This window comes from Channa argus, chromosome 13, assembly GCF_033026475.1.
Source record: "Channa argus isolate prfri chromosome 13, Channa argus male v1.0, whole genome shotgun sequence".
NCBI lineage: Eukaryota > Metazoa > Chordata > Actinopteri > Anabantiformes > Channidae > Channa > Channa argus.
The window spans coordinates 1,918,776-1,939,547 of NC_090209.1; the positions used below are offsets into that span (position 1 = coordinate 1,918,776).

General features: G+C 37.5%; 1 protein-coding gene across 4 annotated transcripts in view; it reads left to right on the forward strand.

Annotated features, from left to right (window-relative positions):
- The first annotated feature begins 4,312 nt into the window (after positions 1-4,312).
- The window catches only part of LOC137139190 (cryptochrome-1-like), a 32,285-nt gene continuing 15,825 nt past the window's right edge, over positions 4,313-20,772 (forward strand). For 2 of the 4 annotated variants that reach the window (XM_067526108.1, XM_067526110.1), the window contains exons 1-5: positions 4,314-4,496; positions 7,956-8,119; positions 19,266-19,374; positions 19,771-19,913; positions 20,492-20,676. In XM_067526108.1, coding sequence (XP_067382209.1) covers positions 7,962-8,119; positions 19,266-19,374; positions 19,771-19,913; positions 20,492-20,676 — 595 coding nt within the window. In that variant the 5' untranslated portion in view covers positions 4,314-4,496; positions 7,956-7,961. Of the gene's footprint in view, positions 4,497-7,955; positions 8,120-19,265; positions 19,375-19,745; positions 19,914-20,491; positions 20,677-20,772 lie in introns of all 4 variants that reach the window. The other 2 variants (XM_067526111.1, XM_067526112.1) reach the window with 2 other exon arrangements.

Below are 20,772 nucleotides of genomic sequence, written 5' to 3' on the forward strand. Positions count from 1 at the left end.
GAAATAACATTTGTTTTTTTGGCATTATTTCTCGACCTGGTGAACATAATGGATGATGACAGTGCAGCCTGCCATCATCACGTCTCTATATTCGGCAGCGCACGAGGAGACCTCCCACCAGCTTATGTGGGCAGGCTGAGTGGCCTCTCAAAGCTGTCTTCCTCTGAAAGCAAGAAAGCCAGAAATAGAGTTAACTGTTCTACTGCATCACAATAACTGTAAGTTTACTTCATCCCATTTTGTTGTTGTCCGTACATTATTATTGTATGGACAATATGGACATAGTGTACAGTATGTGACCAATAATAAACTGATTCCAATTCTAGGATGTAAAATGGATTTGAATATTTATGTTGTATTAGTGTTGTATAATTTCCACAAAAGAAATACTGCTTGGAGTATCCACACATTATGCATATTTTTGACAAATACATTTCACTTGGCACCACCTATGCAGTATTTCAAAAGGAATTTCTTTTACAGTTATTTGTTTTCCCAGTAGGCCCGACGGAAACCACTCCTCAGTAAAAGGCACGTGACAGCCCGCTTGAAGGACTCTCAGACCATGAGAAACAAAATTCTCTAGCCTGTGAAACAAAGATTAAATTCTTTGGCCTGAATGCCAAGGGTCATGACTGGAGGAAACCAGGAACCGCTCACCACCTGGCTAATACCATCCCTACAGTAAGGCATGGTGGTGGCAGCACTTGCTGCTTTTTCAGCAGAAGGAACTGGTCAGGAGTTGAGGGAAAGAAGGATGCAGCATTGTAATGAGACATCCTTGATGAAAACCTGTTCCAGAGTGCTCTGGGCCTCAGACTGGGGAGATGGTTCATTATTCAACAGGACAACTACCATAAGAACACAGCTAAGATAACAAATGAGTGGCTACGGTGGCACTGCAAAGAAGAATGAGAGAAACTGCCCAAAAATAGGTGTGCCAAGCTTGTAGCGTCATACTCAGAAGAAATTGAGGCTGTAATTGGTGTTAAAGGTGCTTCAAGAAAGTAATAAGCAAGGCGGTGAATATTTATGTATATGTGATCTTTTTCATTTTTGATTTTTAATAAATTTGCGAAGATTTTATACAAACTTATTTCACAATGTCATTATGGCGTATTGTTTGTAGAACTTTGAGGAAAATAATTAATATAATTCACATTGACATAGGGCTATGACATAAATGTGGAAAAACTTAAGTGCTGGGAATACTTTCTGGATGCACTGTAAGTCTGCTGTTACATTTAGTTTTAAGGTTGGCCAGTAAAACTAAACCTAACAGAAGACTTACATCACTGCATTATTATAGTTTCATTTGAGGTTAATTCTAGACATTTACTTTCTTTAACTATTTTCTTTGTTATTTTCAATCTTAGAATAAAATGTATCAGCTGTGATTCAGAAGAGTCCGAGGATTTTTCACAGGCATTGACTTTTTCTGACAGCATGTCAATTTTGTGATGTTGCCAAAAGCATGAGGGATGCAGGGTGACTCATCTTGGCATTGTTTGTGCTGGGGTTCTCCGACCGACAGATTGGCAACAGTCCGCTAATAGAGTCATACAGTCATTCCCCAGGAAGTGCAGCTCTAAGGACTGTCACTACATGCAGTAACAGAACCAAGCTAAGAAACTTTGCTTTACAAATTACGTCTTTTCTGTTAGCTGCTCCCTTTCTTAATGTGAAATACTAGATAATGTAACGTCTTCAGGCTTTTAGGAACTATCTCTTCAACTAATAGACATGCAGCATGTGAAAAGGGGTCTCAAGAAACCATTAGGAACCACTTCTGACTACTGTAATACTTTATCCAATAACATACAGTAAGTCAGTGATTTCTAACATAATGTCCTGCAGTGGGTACATGATTACATCAGTGCTGGTACGTCAGTTAGCCTATAGAAAAACTAGAGAAGCTCAAGTTATTTGAAAAAGTAACTGGAGGCTGAGAGATCCAGAAAGGATGAACCTGGGCTGCGGAGCACAGGCCAGGGCTGGGGATAGATATAAATATATAATTGTCAAAATACTGTGCTGAGTTAGAAGTAAAGGGAGACTGTGGATGGTATTAAAACATTTTTTGTTTGAGCATCAGTAACTCAGGGGTCGTTTATGCATGCTGTCAAACTTTGATACACTTTATCCGTAAAGTAATTTACTGAATGGGTGGTTTGAAAAACAGTCACAACAAATGTAAAATGTAGTTTTTCCCTGCTATAGAGACTGAGGAGTTGTGGTCCTTAAAGCTCAATTGGTCGTTGATAATGACCTCTAGATTTCTGGCCAACTTAGTGGGGACAATCACTGTAACTGCAATGTTGATGCTGGTGTGTTGTGTTGTGTTGAAAGGTCTGGCTGGCAAGACAAGAACTTTGGCCTTGGAGAGGTTGGGCTGAAGATGTTTCTCTCTCATCCAAGCAAAGATGTTGGAGAGGCAGGCAGAAATCTGATGAGACAGTGGAGTCATCGGTTGGAAAGGACAGGATGAGCTGTGTGTTGTCAGCATAGCAGTGTTATGCTAACGAAAAGCTACGTGAGCGGATAATAGAACCCAGGGATGTATCTTAGATGGAAAAAAGAGGAGGACCCAGAACTGAACTCTGGGTCACACTGAGAGAGGCTATGAGAGTTAGAAAGTAAGTTAGAACTAACGCATGTCATTTCTAATCTTTAGGCAAATTTCTAATTAAGCCTGTAACAAAATACATCTGCAGTGGGGAAAAGCCTCCTGCAATGCTTGAGTCTGGGCTTTTCTAAGAGCACCTGTTCTTTTAAATGAATTTCTGTTCTTTTGTGGCTTTCATCACTAGACTCTCAATACTCTCTGACATGATTCTTGCATTAGTGACAATTATATCGTTAAAATGTATTACATTTGACATGAACATTTCTTTCTGTTGACCTTCTTTAATGTCTCTGTGTTTCTGTTGCACCCTGACAGTCCTGAAACGTGTTTTAACATACTGCAGCATAGAACTGGAAGTACCTCTAACTTCATGAAGCAGCAGCAACAGCACAATAAACTAAAGGGTAAAACATCAGTATGTAAAACTACACTGGACTTCACTTAAGGACTAAATGCTTATGTTGTGAAGTTTTATTTGACATGTGACAATCAAGTAGTCATGCGCTGCCATCTAAAGCATCCTGAGGAAACACACCAAATAAACAATAGGTCAAAATAATTTTGACCTATTGCAAGTACAAAGCTACAAAGTAAAACTCAATTAAAGTAAATTTTCAAATAATTTAACAAGTCAGATGCAAACTTTTACACAATATTTGTTAATCAGGTTATTCAAGTCAAGTCAAGTGGCTTTTATTGTCATTTCTACTATACACAGTGGTACACAGTACACAGTAGAAACAAGATAACGTTCCTCCAAGAACTAAGGTGCTACAAATCAACACAAGGTATGTAAAGTGCAATGAGTTCAACCTAGTGCAAACAGTGCAGACGAAAAACAGTACAGATAGACAGTGTAGACAGTGCAAACCTTACCCAGCTGTACAGTATGTATCATTGGGATTATGTACGACTGCAATGCTGACAAATCTCAAACGACCTAGCAGACACTGTTCACTTAAGATGTGGGGAAGAGTTTAGCCCTGGTTTTTACAATCAATGTAATACTTCAAAATATAAATAACCTCCCATTTATGGAGCTGGTACTTCTTTTAAAGAAGACATACACTTGTAAAACACCATTATGCAATGAAAAAAAAACGCTTTTTAATGAAGCAGCCCTTCACTGTAAGATCAAGCGAAGCTGCCTCTGGCTGCCGTTTGAATGGACTTCCGCATTTCCATGCTTCTTAAACGTGACTGGCATTATACACGTGACAGAAAACCAACCAATGAAAACGATGGATTGGAACAACGTCGCTGTAAACGGTTTACAGGACTATTGCTGCATTCCCCCTCTGTGGGAAAAACGATAAACATAATTTTATCAAGTAGGAAAAACGATAACATATTTTTTTCAACGCATTGCAGTGATTCATCCAGGGTCCCGGGTGGTAACTACAAACAAAACAAACTCGGACGTCCTTATTCAGATACCATATAAATCGAAATGTATCAATTTAAATAAAACTAAATAGTTCAAACCACACGAATAGGTTACGTTTAAATTTCGGGTTAACATCCTTAAAAACTATTCTACACGTAGTTAAATTGTTGTCTTTGCTGTTCTTTCCAGTGATTAACTGTTCTCCCGTGCAGACGCCTCAACAAGTGGGCTCTAGATTGTCTTTCACTCGATGTGTGTGAACGCGGCGTGATTATGGGATAAGAAGACGGGGCATGCGCAGTGGGCCAAACTCTTATGAAACAAAACAGTGCAGCAGCCGAAAGCAAGTATAGAGACAAGAGGGTTTCCCAGGTTGTGTCTAGGTTCACTTATCAAGCACTTCTTCGCACATCTATACAGTGGGGAGAAATGCTTCCTTCTTTGGGCTTGACATAAATATCACCTCCGGTGAGCCAGCACAAGGTAAGACGGATCTTTTCAGCAGGTTTGAGATTTTAGTTAGAAAGGGAAATCGGCTATACGTTTATAAACAGCGCCACCAGTTACATAAGCTTCGCACTGGTGACCCCGTTTTGGTCTACATAGATGTTATTTCCTTGCCAGAAACTTGACCTTAATGCCAATTAAAGTTTTCTTCACAGGTTTAGACACGTAAATTCTATTCTGATACGTTCATAAACTGTTCGTTGTTCATTTTGGCTGGAGTTCATATGAGGTGGATACAGTATCAGCTCCCATTCTGAATAGACGGTGTGACCCACTTTACATTTGGAGAAGTCGGAGGAGCCTTAGGATTTATTAATAAACCTCCTTTTCCAAAGACAGTGTGACCTTTCAAAAACTTACCGTTATTTATTGTTGAATTACAAGTATTAATATCACAGCTAGCTCTTTATTTTTACAGTACTTACATGTGGAGGTGTTCTGTGTAAATGTACAATACTTTTTTAAAGCCTTGTTACTTAATAAGGTATTAACACTGTAATTATTAAAAATTTTCATAGTTTGAATATAAAGTAAATTTACAATAGCTTCCCTCCATTGCCCTAATTACATATAGCCCCAAGTCAGTTCATCAAAACTCTCCATCTTCACCCACTCACACCCTCAGCTGGTACTTTCACTTAAAGAAATCTGTGATGGAAAAAGTACTCAGATTATTTACTTAAACAAAAATGTCATTACAACAATATAGGAATTCTCTGTTATAGGTAAAAGTCCTGCAATCAAAATGTTGCTTAAGTAAAAGCACAAATGTATTAGCTCAAAGAATATTTGAAGTACCAAAAGGAAAAGCGCTCTTTATGCGAAATGCCTAATTTCTTATCAACAAATAGGATATTACTGGATTATAATTACCAATGCATTAATGTGTTCATCGCTTTAACGTTGCATCTGGTAATGACTGAGTTTATTTTCACAATCTTACATTCTGTTTTGATGAACATATGCTTTGAATTTAATTACTTTATGTACTGCTTGGTAGCCTTTGAATTTCACATCAGGGATCAACAAAGTTTGATAGTTAAACTAAATGGACTATTTTATTTTATTAAATTGGTTCTGAAAAGTAACTGTAAATCTCAAACAAATGTAGTAGAATAAAAGTACCATATTTGGCTTTAAAATATAGTGAAGTCAAAGAAAGTCAATGAAATAGCACAAGATTAAAATCCTCAAGTGATATGTGACTTAGGAGCTTTTCTAGGCTCTGTTTCTGTGCTGACAATGTACAGTATATATATTTTTAAAAATAGTGAAGCTTCCTACATATATCAGTAAAGTATGTTCCCCCTCCGTGGTACTCAGCATGGGTGGGATTGTGTTGGACAGAGCTCTCATCGCTTTAAATGGATTGTTTTAGATCAAGGTTTGCTCCTGCTAGAAGCTTGAACGGCAGAGAGGTAGTTGTACAGCTGCTTTAGAACAAACAATGGCTAATCACATTATGCTAATGATTCATTCATGGTAGTTTATCAATCAAAACTCAACTAGCAAAGCATGTGTATCAAATATTAAATGTGCTTACAAGATTGCAGTTTGCTGATTTGTATCAGTTACAGTGAATTCTAAGTTTGCCTTAGTTTTACTGTGAATCTGAGGTTTATAATACGTTTACTAACTGGAATTTTTCATGAATTCATAAACATATAATTAAATGCCTTTTTCAGTTCCTTTGCTGCAATCATAGATGAGTCAGTATAAGTTCAAGGACTCAGTCATTGTTGTAGAAGTTCTCTATATTTGTAGAAGTGTCCTCAGATGCCAATTATGTCAGATGTACGTTTGGGAAAATGTATAGTAATTGATGCACAAGGCATTTGGATTTCTTACATCTGCTGCAGCGGTGAGCATATGAAAACATGGTGTTTTGGGATTGGTTAACAAAGTGTAATTTAAAGAACTAAAATGAGCTTATAAACAATATATGTGCATTGCTCTGAGATATTTAATATGATTTGTACAGCTTTAAAGAAAGAAATCTGACACATCATTATGTTTTAACAAGTGTAGTAAAAATGAGCACTATTGTTCTAAATGAAAAAATAACTGTCCTTGAATTCAAAATCAAAAACCTATAATTAAATGTTTTAAAAAGTTATATCCTTTTGAATCAAATGAAGTGTGCTGCGCATAGGGTTACTGTTAAGTTGTCACTCATCTAACAGGCAACTTAAGATGCTAGATGTGGGGCTGTGTGTTATTGAGCAGTGCAAAAAATGCCAGAGTCATTAAATGTAGATTAGTATTTTCTCAGCTGTCACTCAAACTGCAGCAGATTTCTACTAAAGAAAGTTCTTGTTACCTTAGTGATAGGGAGATAACAGACATCCCATCTCTGCCAGATCTCCAGGGACTTTCCTGGATAACCAGAAGTATATGTACAATATTTCAGAAATCTGTTTTTTTTTCTTCACATTAAGAAAGTAATGCTTAATGCTGTGTCTACATATACTATAAAGGCTGTGGAAAATACTGTGGAGTTCATGTAAAAAGATAAAACCGTAATTGTATATCTTCCATAACACACAAATAAATAAATAATTGAGATGTAACTTCTTGGTCATATACCCCACCCCAAAAATTTTAAGAATTCAGTTGCAAACATGTTGAATGAAGCTGCCCAGTTTTATACCCATTAAGTTTTTACCTACCCATCTGTCAGAAACATTCTGTTTTACTTTAGCACATACTGCCACCAGTTGATCAACCACCTCCTGACAGTGATGTATGTCCTGCTATATTTTCTCTATATAGACAAAAAGGAGCATAAATGGATTTTGGAGGGCTGAAAAACAAAAAGTAGGGCCACAAAGGTGACACATTTTGTTTGTTTAGAAATAGATCAGACAAAACTAGATTTTCCTTAGATATACAAGGATTTAAATCTAACACCTGCCATGCACCAAACGGCTGTAATGGTTGTGCTGTATTAGGTAGCTAAACCTACCAAGTGTCACCTGTCTCACTAAGATTGTACCAGCTGGTATTTTGGGTTCTAATACCTCTGTATTTGCCAGTAGTCAGATTTGGTCCTTGTTAGACTGTGGTGCACTTTATGTTCCCTCTGACTATAAGCCAATCAAATCACTAATCCAGTGGCTTTGTATCCCACGGGCTTCAGATTGGCTGTTGTTCTCTACATAAAATGGATTTGACAGTTGGTTCATTAGCATATTTTAAAAGCTTTTGTCATTCTTCAAAAATAAAAAAGGCTTTGGGCTTTGTGAGGTGATGGTATTCTTGTTGTTTCACTTTAGTTTCCTGTTAGCAGCATTCTGTATTGTATCTGTGGGAGAACTGTAAGAAAAGACCAGAGCATCACATTCTGTTCTGTGCATATGGAGCTGTGGTCACCAGTTTTTTCAGATTGTGTTGACCAACTCAGCAATTCTTCTTCGGTTATATTTCTTCTTTCAGAAAAATATGGCCCCAAATTCCATCCACTGGTTCCGAAAGGGCCTTCGTCTGCATGACAATCCAGCACTGCAAGAGGCAGTCCAGGGGGCAGGGACAGTGCGCTGTGTTTACTTCTTGGACCCATGGTTTGCAGGCTCTTCAAATGTTGGTGTCAACAGGTGGAGGTGAGATTTTTCTCTTTGATTTTTGCAGATTCAAAGCCCGAATTTACCAGTTATCAACCTTCTTCCTATTGTTACACAGAAGTTTAATACCATTCATATACATGTACTTCCTTAACTAGAACACTTGGAAGTATTTGAAAATGTATGAAGTAGATTTTTTTGTGTAAGGAATAGGTTTCAACAACTATATACCGACTCATTTAGATAATCTCAAACTATTTTGCAAAATTGATAGTTGCCTGTGGATGGGGACTCTCAGAAGGTGTCACAGAATAAACCATTGGTTTTACCATGTGATTGAAGGAATAGCAAAAAAAAAAAAAAAAAGCAAAAGACAACCTATTTTCTTAAGCTTGGTAGCTTTCAAGCCCTAAGTAATTTTACACTGATCATAACATAATTGCCGGGATCCCCCAAATGTCTGGTTGTGAGATAAGAAAGATAGAAAAACAGAAAAACTTCTATGTTTGAGCTTTTTTAAACTCGTATTTTTGCAAAGGATTCGATCACTGGTCTAAAATACATTCATGGGCCGTTTAATTAGGTACACCAGTTCAATTGATGAATAACGCAAATATCATATCAGCCAATCACAAGGCATAGAAGTCAGTCCATTTAAGCATGTAGACATGATCAAGACAAACTGCTAAAGTTCAAACTGAGCTTAGAAATGCAGAAGAAAGGTATTTTAATTGGTTTTGGATGTGGCATGCATTGAGTATTTCAGAAACTGCTGATGTACTACCATTTTCACACTTAACTGTCTCCTAAGAATTACTGACAAGGATCTGAAAAAGAAAAAAATGTTGATTGAGTGGTAGTTCTTTAAGCAGAAATGGCTTGTTGATGCCACAGTACAGAGGAGAATGGCCAGACGAATTCAAGCTAAATCCATTCAAGTCTTTAACTCCAATAAGCACTCATTACAACTGCAGTATGCAGAAGATCATCTCTGAATGCACAGCAAGTTGAATCTTGAAGCATATGGGCTACAACAGCAGAAGACCACTCTGTGTACCAGACCTGTCAGGTAACAACAGGAAATTGATGCTACAGTTTGCCAGGGTGCACCAAAATTGCAAAAATAAAATTTAGACAAATTGATCTATCCTGCCTTGTATCAACAGGTCAGGCTGGTAGTGGAGGCATAATGGTTTGGGGGCCCCTTAGTACTAGGAATTTGCATGAATAATATTTGAATATGCAAATAAACCAATGTAGTCATATAATAAAAAAAAGTTGAATAATTTATTTTTACCTTTTATTATTTTACATCACATGAAATGGCCTCCACAGTCACCAGATCTTAATCCAATAGAGCACCTTAAGATGTGGTAGAACGGGAGATTCTATACTAGCAAGGTGTGCCTAATAAAGTGGCCAGTAAGTGTATAATAAACGGAAATGATCATTAATGTAGTTTTTGTTTAACATTCATTTTTCATTTTTGAGTTGTGTCTAATTTAATTTAAAACATTCTTGCATTATACTATATACATAAGCTTAAGTGTCTTATGTAATTTTACCTTCATTGACTATACCATGATACAGTATGTCAAAAACATATTTCATTTTAGGTATATATCCTTGATCTTTAATGAAGTACCATTGCTGACAATGTTTGTATGATTTATTATATCCATACATAGACATTGATGTTAATATTGTATTGGTGGGACTGGAGACACAGTTCTGAACTGAACATATTTTATTCCTTTTGTGCAAGAATGATATCAGCTAGACAACAGTTGGTTGAAGCTGTGACTCATACATAATGAAAAGCTGACTGGCTGAGAGGAAAAAGGAATTTAAAAAAAAGAGAACACTAATATGCAGTGCTTCAACACACAACAAGATGTCACCATTTCTGCTTTTAAAATAAGTTATTTTATTATTTTGATATTATTTATTATTTGTGGTATCCAAGGTATTTAGATTTTAAATAGCCAAATCTGTGGTTGGAGCTTTTTTTTATTTTTTTTTAGATTTGTGTTTTGCTCTTGCATGCATTTGAATTACAATCATGAACAACAATTTTCAAAGAGTGCACCTGCCCAGGGTGCTCAGTATCATTACTGATGTGCTCCTTAATACATCCTTTATTCAAATATGTTTATGTGTTATATTGTTGGCAGTTATATTGTGGCCAGTTTCTGTCAGGTCAGCTTTCATGCAAAACAACTGCCACAATGAACTCTTTGAACTCGTAATAGCATATGTATGTCTTATATTTCTTATTCATATACATATTTTATATGAACACGTCACATTTCCACTTAGTTAGAGGAAATAACTGTGTTTCCTGGTCATAGTTAGGGCTTAGTGATATATCAAATGAATTACATTTATTCAAATATAGTTTTTGAACAATGGGAAAAATGCCTAAGTCAAAAAGTGGAGATTATTAATTACTGCCTCTGCTGTCACTCAGACAGCAGTGCCAGCAGGTGTCTGAAGGTATGACAGCAATGTGGTACTACTGGGTGTTTCTCCTGTGGGGTAGGTCTGTCTGCCAAAAGCACAGTTACACTGAAATGCAGGATGTGATGTTATAAATACCAGCATTTTACCGTCATCATTGAAATTCATTGTCAGAGCTGAAAGCTGTCGTAAGTCCACTTTTTGACCAGTTTACAGTTCTTATTTTATTCACTGCAATGCCAACACAAAATGAAACCGTCTTGTACAATACTAATAATAAGCTAAATTTTTTGGGTTTTTTTAATAATATCTAATGATTTCACATATATTGTGTGATTTGCCGTCTAGGCCTCATGTTACAGAAGAGGCAGCAATAATCACTTATGAAATTGTATAAAACTATATTTTTGATTATTTACATAATTTTCAATTGTAGTTTGATAGTGAGTAATACCAGCAGCGCTTTGCAGATTGAAGTGTAGCAGACAGTAGAAGAGCACAGCGTACATTAGGAAGGTTGGCCTGAGCAGAGCAAAGCACTAGCTTAAAGGCTACTTCATACTTTCTGTATCTGTGGGGGCGGCTGTAGCTCAGTTGGTAAAGGCAGATGTCCACGGACTACAAGGGTGAGTGATTCGATCCCCAGCCCTGGCTATATGTCGAAGTGTCCCTGGGCAAGACACTGAACCCCTAACAGCCCATTCCCCTCCCTTGGACCAGCTGTGCAGTGTCCAAGCCTCATAGAAATTGGGGAGGGTTGCGTCAGGAAGAGCATGCAGCGTAAAAACTGTGCCAAATCAACATGTGGACAATGATCCGCTGTGGTGACCCTGAACTCACGGGATAAGCTGAAAGGACAAAAAAAAAAAATACTTTCTGTATCTGTGTGACCGTATCTGTTTCCACAGCAAGACATTTCATCATCTTACTGGGACACTAGTGCCCAAATGGACTCTCCGTGGTATTAGGACATCCTTACTAATGTTGCAGCTTTAGTTAACTTCTTATATTCTTATTAGATTCACAAAACACAAAAATAGAAACACAAAAAATACCTATTGTTAAACAAAATATAGATTAACATCCTGTTGGCTGGGTTTTTAAAATCTGGATATTTACAATTTGACACTGTATCCAAAATGAAACCACCTATGGAACCGTTCCCTACTCTCCAGTGTAGAACTACCCTCAGTTTCTATCTATCAGTCTTTTCTTCCATCACAGTTTTGTTATGAAAGAAGACAATGCAGTTGCTCCCACATAGCTTCTTTATATACATATATAGCATATACATAAGGCTTTAGGTTCCAGCCACTCTAAACAAACCACACACTGTAAAGGGTTTCTTAGAAGTAGGTTATTAGACTAGGTGTTCAAATAGGCTTTGTGGCTGCAAACTAGAAGTGTGTGTCGTGTTAGATAAAGCTCTGCCCCCCACCATTGATTAATTGTGAGCTCATGTAAGCCTAGAGTAGATCAACAGCTTTCAGCTTTTCTCTTTAGGGGTCGTCACAGCAGAACATGTTCCTCACATTGATTTGGCATGCATTTTTACGCTGGGTGCCCTTCCTGCCGCAACCCTCCCATTTTTATCTTGGCTCGGGACCAGCACCAATGTTGCCCTTGTTGACTGGCTACAATTCCACCCCACACCTGGTGGGTGTGGAGTGGATGTTCTGACAAAGTGCTTCTTAAAGCATTCTATCAGAGAAGAAGGCTTATCAGTCTCTTCAACAGGAGGAAAAATTAATAAGTTTATATTTTTCTTAGAATTTCACATTTCTTACATTTAGCTTTATATTAGTAAGGCCCTGAGTCTTATAGCTTTCTCCTCTGAGAAGAAAAGCAGGCCTCTCATATCACATTTTAGATTATGTAGGCAGATAATAGTGTGACTAGAGTGTGGTCCACTTATCAGGGCTAAGGTTGTGATGTTCAACACTCATATAGGCTGCAGCAAACCTTAAAACATAACGGGTTGTTTCAGTAGAGAATGGGCTGCCTTGCAGTTACCTTACAGCACAGAGGCTATCTTTATTACATCCTAATTTGCTAAATTTTGATTTCATAATGTATTTAACGGCTTACGTAGTTGTTTAAACTTGTAAAAACAAATGTCATCTACATTAGATCAGTCTCAGCCTTTTATTTGATTTAATTGTGTTAATTTATCAAACAGTTATTAAAGGTTCTTCAACTTTATAGATCTGTTTTAATATAGCTAGTGTGGTAACATTTGTAAAGTTTGTCTTTGGTAGTTTTTCCAGTTTTAAGAGTTAATTAATTGAAACTCACAAAATGAACCCCATTTCACTTTAAGCCACAGCTCCTTTGATAAAAGGGGCCTTAGAACAGAGTTAGTAAAGAAAAGTCAGGCTGGAGTGTATCCCAGCTGTCATAGGGCAAGAGGCAGAGTACACACTGGAACACACACACTGGAAGATAAGTCACAGAGGCAAACTGAACAGATGTGCTTAATAGCATTTTCTTGGCTCTCTGTGTTACAAACAAAATTGCATTCTAACTTGTTGTAGGCACATATAGAGCAGGTAGAGTAGCTAGTGAAGTAAAGTTGACAAACAGATGCGTGCAGCACTTTAAGCTGTCAAGCTGCTCCCCTGAGGTCTGCTGTGGCAGGCTATTATCCAATTAGCACTGTTATTTTTGCGCTAAACCGGCACTGAAAGTTTCACAAAACTGCACAGATCTGCATCCCATTGTGTTAATGGAAAATGAATAAGCAAATGCAGATTTTATGTTGACCAACCTATTAGGATATAAAAAAAACTAAAGAGGATCTAAAACAGCAAAGGCTGAAATATCTAGATTTCTAGTCTCGATTGTAGGTCAGGCTGGATTGTATATTTCCCATGATGCTATTCCATAGCATCTTTTTATTACGACATCTGTACAAGTGGAAGGCCCAATCCCATTTGGCTCTAATTAAGTATAAGGGTCTTGACAGGTTCTGTCATTTCATAGGGAGGTATTTCAAAGGAGATTCAAAGTGTTTATTCTCATATGCACAGACAGAAAGCGTGTTTCCCTGCACAATGAAATTCTTACTTTGCCGTCCACACTAAATGTCATACAGTAAAGTAAAATGAAAATAGAAATAAAATAAAATAAAAAAAATAAGAGCAAAAAATACGAGTAATAAAGGCAATAAAGTGAGGTAGTGCTGTTCTCGGTGAGGTAGTGCAGTTCTGAAAAAATGAATGTGCAAATTCCTGTCAGCTATTTAGGAGTCTGATGGCAGAGGGGAAGAACGAGTTCTTCAGTCTTAAGGTCCTGCATTTCACACTTCTGTACTTGAGGGTAGAAGTGTGAACAGTCCGTGCTGGGGGTTGGGGGGTCTTTGAGGATGGAAGCAGCTCTCCTGTGGACTCTGCGGTGGTAGATGTTCTGCAGAGAGGGCAGTGGAGTCCTGGTGATCTTCTGCACTGGTGATCTTCAAACACTACGCCTTATAACCCTCTTTTGAGGAGAAATTTAAAAACAATGGAGTGCTTAAAACCATTAGGAAGGGGTCTAAACTATGAGTAATAGTAATGTGTGTGATCCAGTTGCACTTTAGGATGTGAATACGAAAGGCCCACATATTAAATCTCCAGTCCTTGGAACAAACAAACATATATAAAAACAGAATGCAATAAGATGTGTTTGCCTTTGTGTATTGACCTTTTTCTCAGTCTTTTAAATGTAAAAGTCTTCTAATGTAAAGCTCAGAGATGAGTAGATAAAACTGTCAAGGCCCAAAAGTTCTCCAAAATATAGGTTCTTCTTACATAATTGAAAATAAGGTAGACCTTGTTTCCTGTGTTGACTGCTCTCTTCTCACTTCTTGCTCTTTATCCTGTCATGACGCTTTAGGAGATTATTTCCTGTTTTGTTCACAGTGGTATAAACTGTTTAATTTAACTCCACCCCCATTTTTTTCCATTTGTTTTCGACAACTAAAAACTCTTTGGCAGTGTTGGCTAAGATTTTCACTATATGTAGGCTGTATACTTCCTTGTTTCATTTAATTTCAATTAACCTGTGCAGATATAGTAGTAGGATTCCACAAGGAACAAAAATGTTAAAACAACCTCTTCTTTCACATGTAAAGAAAAAGAATTGTAAGATATTTTTTATTAATGTGTATTTTGTATGTATATTGTATATTTTGGGTGTTTTACACCAGCCCCATTATGATGTGACCTTGAGTGTTAAGCCAGTTTTAATGACAAGAAAAGCAGAGCAACAGTAAACAGACAACAGATAGAAGAAGAATTCTGCGTTCTCTCCATAACATAGGAGTGGTAGGTAAAGGGATTGGGCTCCAGAGTAGAAACCAATAACAGGGAAGTTGATCAATAGCTTTTTTGTGAAAATAGTCTGTGCAAGAGATGTAGGTTAGTGTGCCAGTGCATGAAACTTGTGAGCGTTTATGTGATCGTGACCTACTTGTGTGGAGGCTTTCCCACGTGGCCTGTTACCAAACGGATACATGCTGGCAAACACTAGAGGCACAGGTAAAGGTAAATGACCATCATAGACTAGATTTTTTGAAAGAAAAACATGACTCTTTTACAGTATACAGTATTTAAAGTAACATGGGTTGATAAAGTTTTATGTACTAGTGACCAAGGTCACTGTCTTTCCTGTCCTTTGTGAGCACTCGTTCCTTCAAAGTGTTGAAGAGATTATTAAGAAACAAGTGTCGCCACAAACGCTAAGAATGGCTGTAACTTTTTAGAGAGATCCTCAAATGAGTGGACTCTTGCTTACTTCATACCAGTATGGTAAGTTTACAGTGATCCTGTAAGCAATATTTTGACCAAGTGATTTGGAAGGAAGAAACATGTCACCCAGTTCAGTGATGTGTCTGGCTGGTGTTTTTGCACAACAGCAAAGATCTACAGGCAGTTAGTTTATTTTGTGTATAGTCTTTACAAAGTTATGTTTTGTATGTAATTTAGAGGATGAGCAAAATATACGTTTAATGACATAGTTTAGTTTTTGATTTAAAAAAAAAAAAACCTGATCAGATCTTGCTCAGATCAAACAGATCTTGATCTCAGGTCTTTCAACGAAAACTTTGCCTTAAGGCTGTGACAACACAGAGCCAACATCCAAAAACTAGTGCTGACAAAGACATAATGCTGCGTTGGCTCCCATTGCCTCTGTCTCTTTTACCTCCAACCTTTCACCTGCCTCCAACTGCACTGGTTCATGTTCATGTATTTAAAAGAAAAACTAGTTTTAATTTCGTGTGCTGACAGGGGTGGTTCTAGGGGGTAGCCAGGATGGCCATGACCAAAGGGGACAGATGAAAACACTGGCCAGGGGGGCCATGACCTAAATTGCTTTAAGCTTATTAACTTTGCACCAAAGTGCATCTTTTTTTAATATCATATCTGTGGTGTATAAAGTGGGTTATATGGACTCTCACAAAATGTGGACATGGTTAGCTTGGAGAACGTAACGCAAGAGGTGCAGACTGAAGCAGACTGAGAATGTGACTGGATGTTAACACAGCTTGCAATAGTCATTAGGAGCTAAAAGACGAATGGTAATAATAATAAAAATCAGATATACAACACTGAAAAAAAGGACAAATTCAAAGGTTACCAGAGCTTTTGTATTAAAATGTAATAATATCAAAGTTTAGACTTTGGAGGCCACACAAAATCAGATATCATGTTTGTTTTAGTTTTTAAGGTTTTAACACTCATGTAAACCATATGCTTCAGTTGTGAAGAGGAGAGAGAGCGAATGCATGTGTGCTTTTGTGTGTTTGTGTGTGTGTGTGTGTGCGCGCACGGACAGGAATGGGGTTACTAGGATAAGGGCTTGTGTGGTGCAGTTGAAGCACAGCATGTCTGTTCTAAAAGATGTAGGCCAAGTCAGTTATATAAGGCAGCACATACATGCACAAACGCACACATGCACCCACATAAATAGGCAGGCAGCCAGGCATATCAGGAGGAAGTGGCTAACCTAGCAACACACAGACACAAAAAGAAAGACAATGTCAGACTTTCAAATGTGGAAGCATGCACTAATGCTCATGCATATGCACATGAACATTGATAACTAGTGTACACACATACACACACAAACACATGTATGTTAAATTTGTATGAAATCATATCCTCTGAGGTATAACTTACACATTTTCAAACAGTACAACCCTTTAGCTGCAGACACCAGTGATAATTAATGGATTTACTACCATCTTTGCCAGGTTCAAGCCAAATAAAATCACATCAGTTTTTATTTATGAGCCATCCACACATGTATCAGCCTAACTTCTGATTGGCAGCTACCGCAAGTGGCAATCTACTGTATAAATTAAGTTTTCTTTACATATCCTAAATAAGGAATAACAACCTTTACAACCTGTACAGTTCAGCATGCATGTTATTCATGGACCACAATGCTGCAATGTGCCATTTTAAGCTAGAGGTTCTTTAAGACTCAATCCCCTCTCCATGGAGCCGTCCTTCCTCCCCTGCACTGCAGCCCTGCTTAATTTTCTATGTTCCACCCTAATCAGGTCTTTAGATATGCATCATATCAAATTAAAAGTAGGGCCACAATAGCTAGATGCTACATTGCTATGTTGCTGACAATTCCTTTAAGAGACAGGGTGTTTTCCATAAGAAGGGACAGCCTTTCCAAGGAGGTCTATTCTCTTTCCAGACAGATTTGCAGACATCGTCATCTTTTTAAAAAGCATTTAAAGTTATAGGTCTTAAAGTTTTTTTCTTGTATTTCTTACTTTCCATTCACTTGTTCAGAAAAGAAGAAAACAAAATGCGTGATCTGATCCTGAACTTTTGTGACCCATTTAACTAGTATTACATGTTCTAAAAAAATTATATAAGCCTAATAATTTTACCTTTGCATCATATCATATCGAGTCATTATTTCCTTATTATAATTTGTCCCATTGGCCAAAGGACAAGCTTGTCCTTCTTAACACCAAAATTCAAGAGTAAGTAAAAACTTCCTTGACAGTTTTGTAGAAGAAATACTAAGTCCTCAAAAGATCAACTCAGCCCAGACAGTCAATTATGGAACCTGCCGCAGAAGCTTCACAAGGCTGTCTAGCTCACGCATAAGCAGGCACGTGCCTTAAAGTGTGCACGACCTTGTTGCCATGCTCTGCCTGTCTGTGTGCGGATTGGGAGCACATAAAGCTTTGGCTTTGAGAGAGCCCTCCTCTGGTTTAATGATCAGACTAACGGGGTCAGACAGGAGGGAACAGAACTGAGCAGAACGTGGTCTGGCTGTCTGTTCGGACTGTCAAAGTCCTGTAGCTCCCGACTGACTCTGTAATTATCAGGACTCTGGGTCAGACATAACAGTCTAGATGGATGTTGGTAACAATTTGACCTCTGTTAAAAGAGTGTTGCCTCTTTACCAATTTAAACATCTGCATTTGACAAAACCATCTTAACAGTCTTGAGTTCCATGCCTGCTTTGCCCCTTTATGTGTTGTTTTTCTGTATTTACTGTATCGTGCTGTGTTATTTCGTATATGCAGTGGTAAAATAATTCATGATTCATGTACTAGCATGTATATTCCATATAATTATAAAACATTTCATTTTTAAAAAATCTATTCTAACATAACAGGAGACAAGTCCAAAGATGTGAAAGTGGATGTGAGTCTTTCTCCTGTTCTTGCTTTGTAAAAACATTGAAAACTGCATTTCTGTTTTCTAAGATGTATTTAGCTCTTTCAGTGTTCATCATTTTGAGTAATGTTTATTTTATTGTGGTACTATGATCTTGGAGGATTAAGTGTTTTAAGTCTGTATACTTGTGGATGGATCATAAATGGAACCCAATTTATTTGGCTTCAATGTGGCAAAGATGGTAGTAGATCTATTAAGTATCCACTGGTGTCTGCAGCTAAACAATTGTACTGTTTGAAATTTTCTAAGCTATACCTCAGAGGATATGATTTAATGCAAATGTATGAGGACAATACTTAATAGCTCTTCTGGGAGTAATTGAAAGTAAGCTTTGACTTTTAATTTCATTTTAAAGCTATAAATCTATGTTAAATTAGAAGGAAAGCCAACTAAGCAAGCTAACACAAAATTGCTGTAGAAATTCCTTAGACAAATATGTGAGACTCTCTTTGGGAGTTTTGGACGTTTACATTAAAGATTGACTGTTTTCACTTCCTAATAGTAATACTGATTTGCTTTTTAGTAAAACAACACATTTCATCAGAGCACATGTCCATGGTTGTGGCAATTGAAATGCTGTTTCCATGCACTGTATGCCTAAAAAGGCTAAATGTATGTCCATTCAGGAGTTACTGTCAAATGATATATCCCTTTCTAATTTTTATTTCAGTAAGAGAACCATCTAAGAGTTATTTAAAAAAATATTTGATTGCTTTGTTCTGTTGGATGTTTAAATGGGTCTGTGTGACGTCAAGGAAAATCTCTGTGTGGATGCAAAAGACACACTGATACTAAAATCAGACACATTCAAACTTATCAGATGGTATTTTTAACGCAGCTAAGGTCCTAAAAATATTAAACAAGTATAGCCCTTTTTAAACTAAAAGTCTTCCATTTATGTTCTGTAGTGACAAAATACACTATAACAACAGAATGACTCAGAATGACCTTATGCCTATAAAACTCCCGTGTTTAATCCAAAAATTGTCAACTTTCTTATTTTGTCTTCCTGCTGTCTTTCAACTACTCTTCAGGTTCCTCCTCCAGTGTTTGGAGGACCTGGATGCCAGCCTTCGGAAGCTCAACTCCCGCCTTTTTGTCATCAGGGGTCAACCAGCTAACGTGTTTCCACGGCTCTTTAAGGTAAGCACTGACAGAGAAGTGATTAGTTATTCTCTAGAAGACAGTATGTGGTTAGTAGTAAACAAAATACATACATAATAATGACAGCTACAACCTGGAAATCCAGCACAATTCCTTGTTTACCTAAGGTACAGTGTGTGCTTTGTTGTTTGCTTTGGGGAGGATTTCCTGTCACCTTTATCTATTATGTCTATGTCTATATTATTATGTCTGTATTATATAACCATAATTTCCTATGTAAAGTCATCAGACAGTTTGTTTCGTTAAACTAAAAATATATTCAATTTACATCTACATTCAATTTGTAATCACATAACACAATATAAAGCAATACTCAAAACTGGAACCTAGAATTTTTGAATCTTTGACAGTGTCACTGTGGTCTCGTTGTGTCAGGAGTGGAAGATCTCTCGGCTGACCTTTGAATATGATTCAGAGCCTTTTGGGAAAGAGCGAGACGCTGCCATTAAGAAGCTGGCCATGGAGGCAGGAGTGGAGGTCATTGTTAAGATATCGCACACCCTCTACGACCTGGACAAGTGAGGAAAAGCAAACAAACAATTGTAAAGGCAGAAGTTTATGGTTTACCAACATTGGTGTAAAAGTAACAATTTTCCAGGTTAAAATGTTTATTGTTATTAAAAACCATATATGCTTTACATAGGAATTAAATGGCTGATGTCAAACCATTTACCTATGCAAACTTGCCCTGTAGGTTTATAGCATCCCATTAGAGGCAGTAAAAGCCACATTGCCTTTCTGATATGAGTCCCGCTCCTGTCAGCAATGCCACCTAGAGTCCATGTAAAGCAAGACAGCCACTCACAGTCATCCACGGACAGCTGACACAACAGGCATTATAGATTATGGGGGAAAAATTATTTGCTAATGCATATACATTTTTTTCTTTAGCAGTGACTCAGCTCTTTTTGTCCTTGTACATTATGCAATCAAGCAGGCAAGCACAAAACAGGACCCTGGAAGCAGTTTACATAAATAAAATGTGTTTATTATTAGCATTGTCTTTTACATCCGTGCTTTTAGTAGTTATTTGTGTAGATATTAAATTAGATATTATAATAAAATGTGACTAATCTCTAATCCCTGTCTTCCACAGGATCATAGAGCTGAATGGTGGGCAGCCACCCCTCACCTACAAGCGTTTCCAGACCCTGATCAGTCGACTGGACCCTCCTGAGATGCCTGTGGAGACACTGTCAGACACCCTGATGGGTCGCTGTGTCACCCCGATCTCAGAGGATCATGGGGACAAGTATGGGGTTCCGTCCCTAGAGGAGCTGGGTGAGAAAACACACAGAATACACAATCCCTAATCCCTGTGGAAACTGTTAATATGATAGGAACACACATACAGCTTTGTCACTTTTTTGTTTTTGC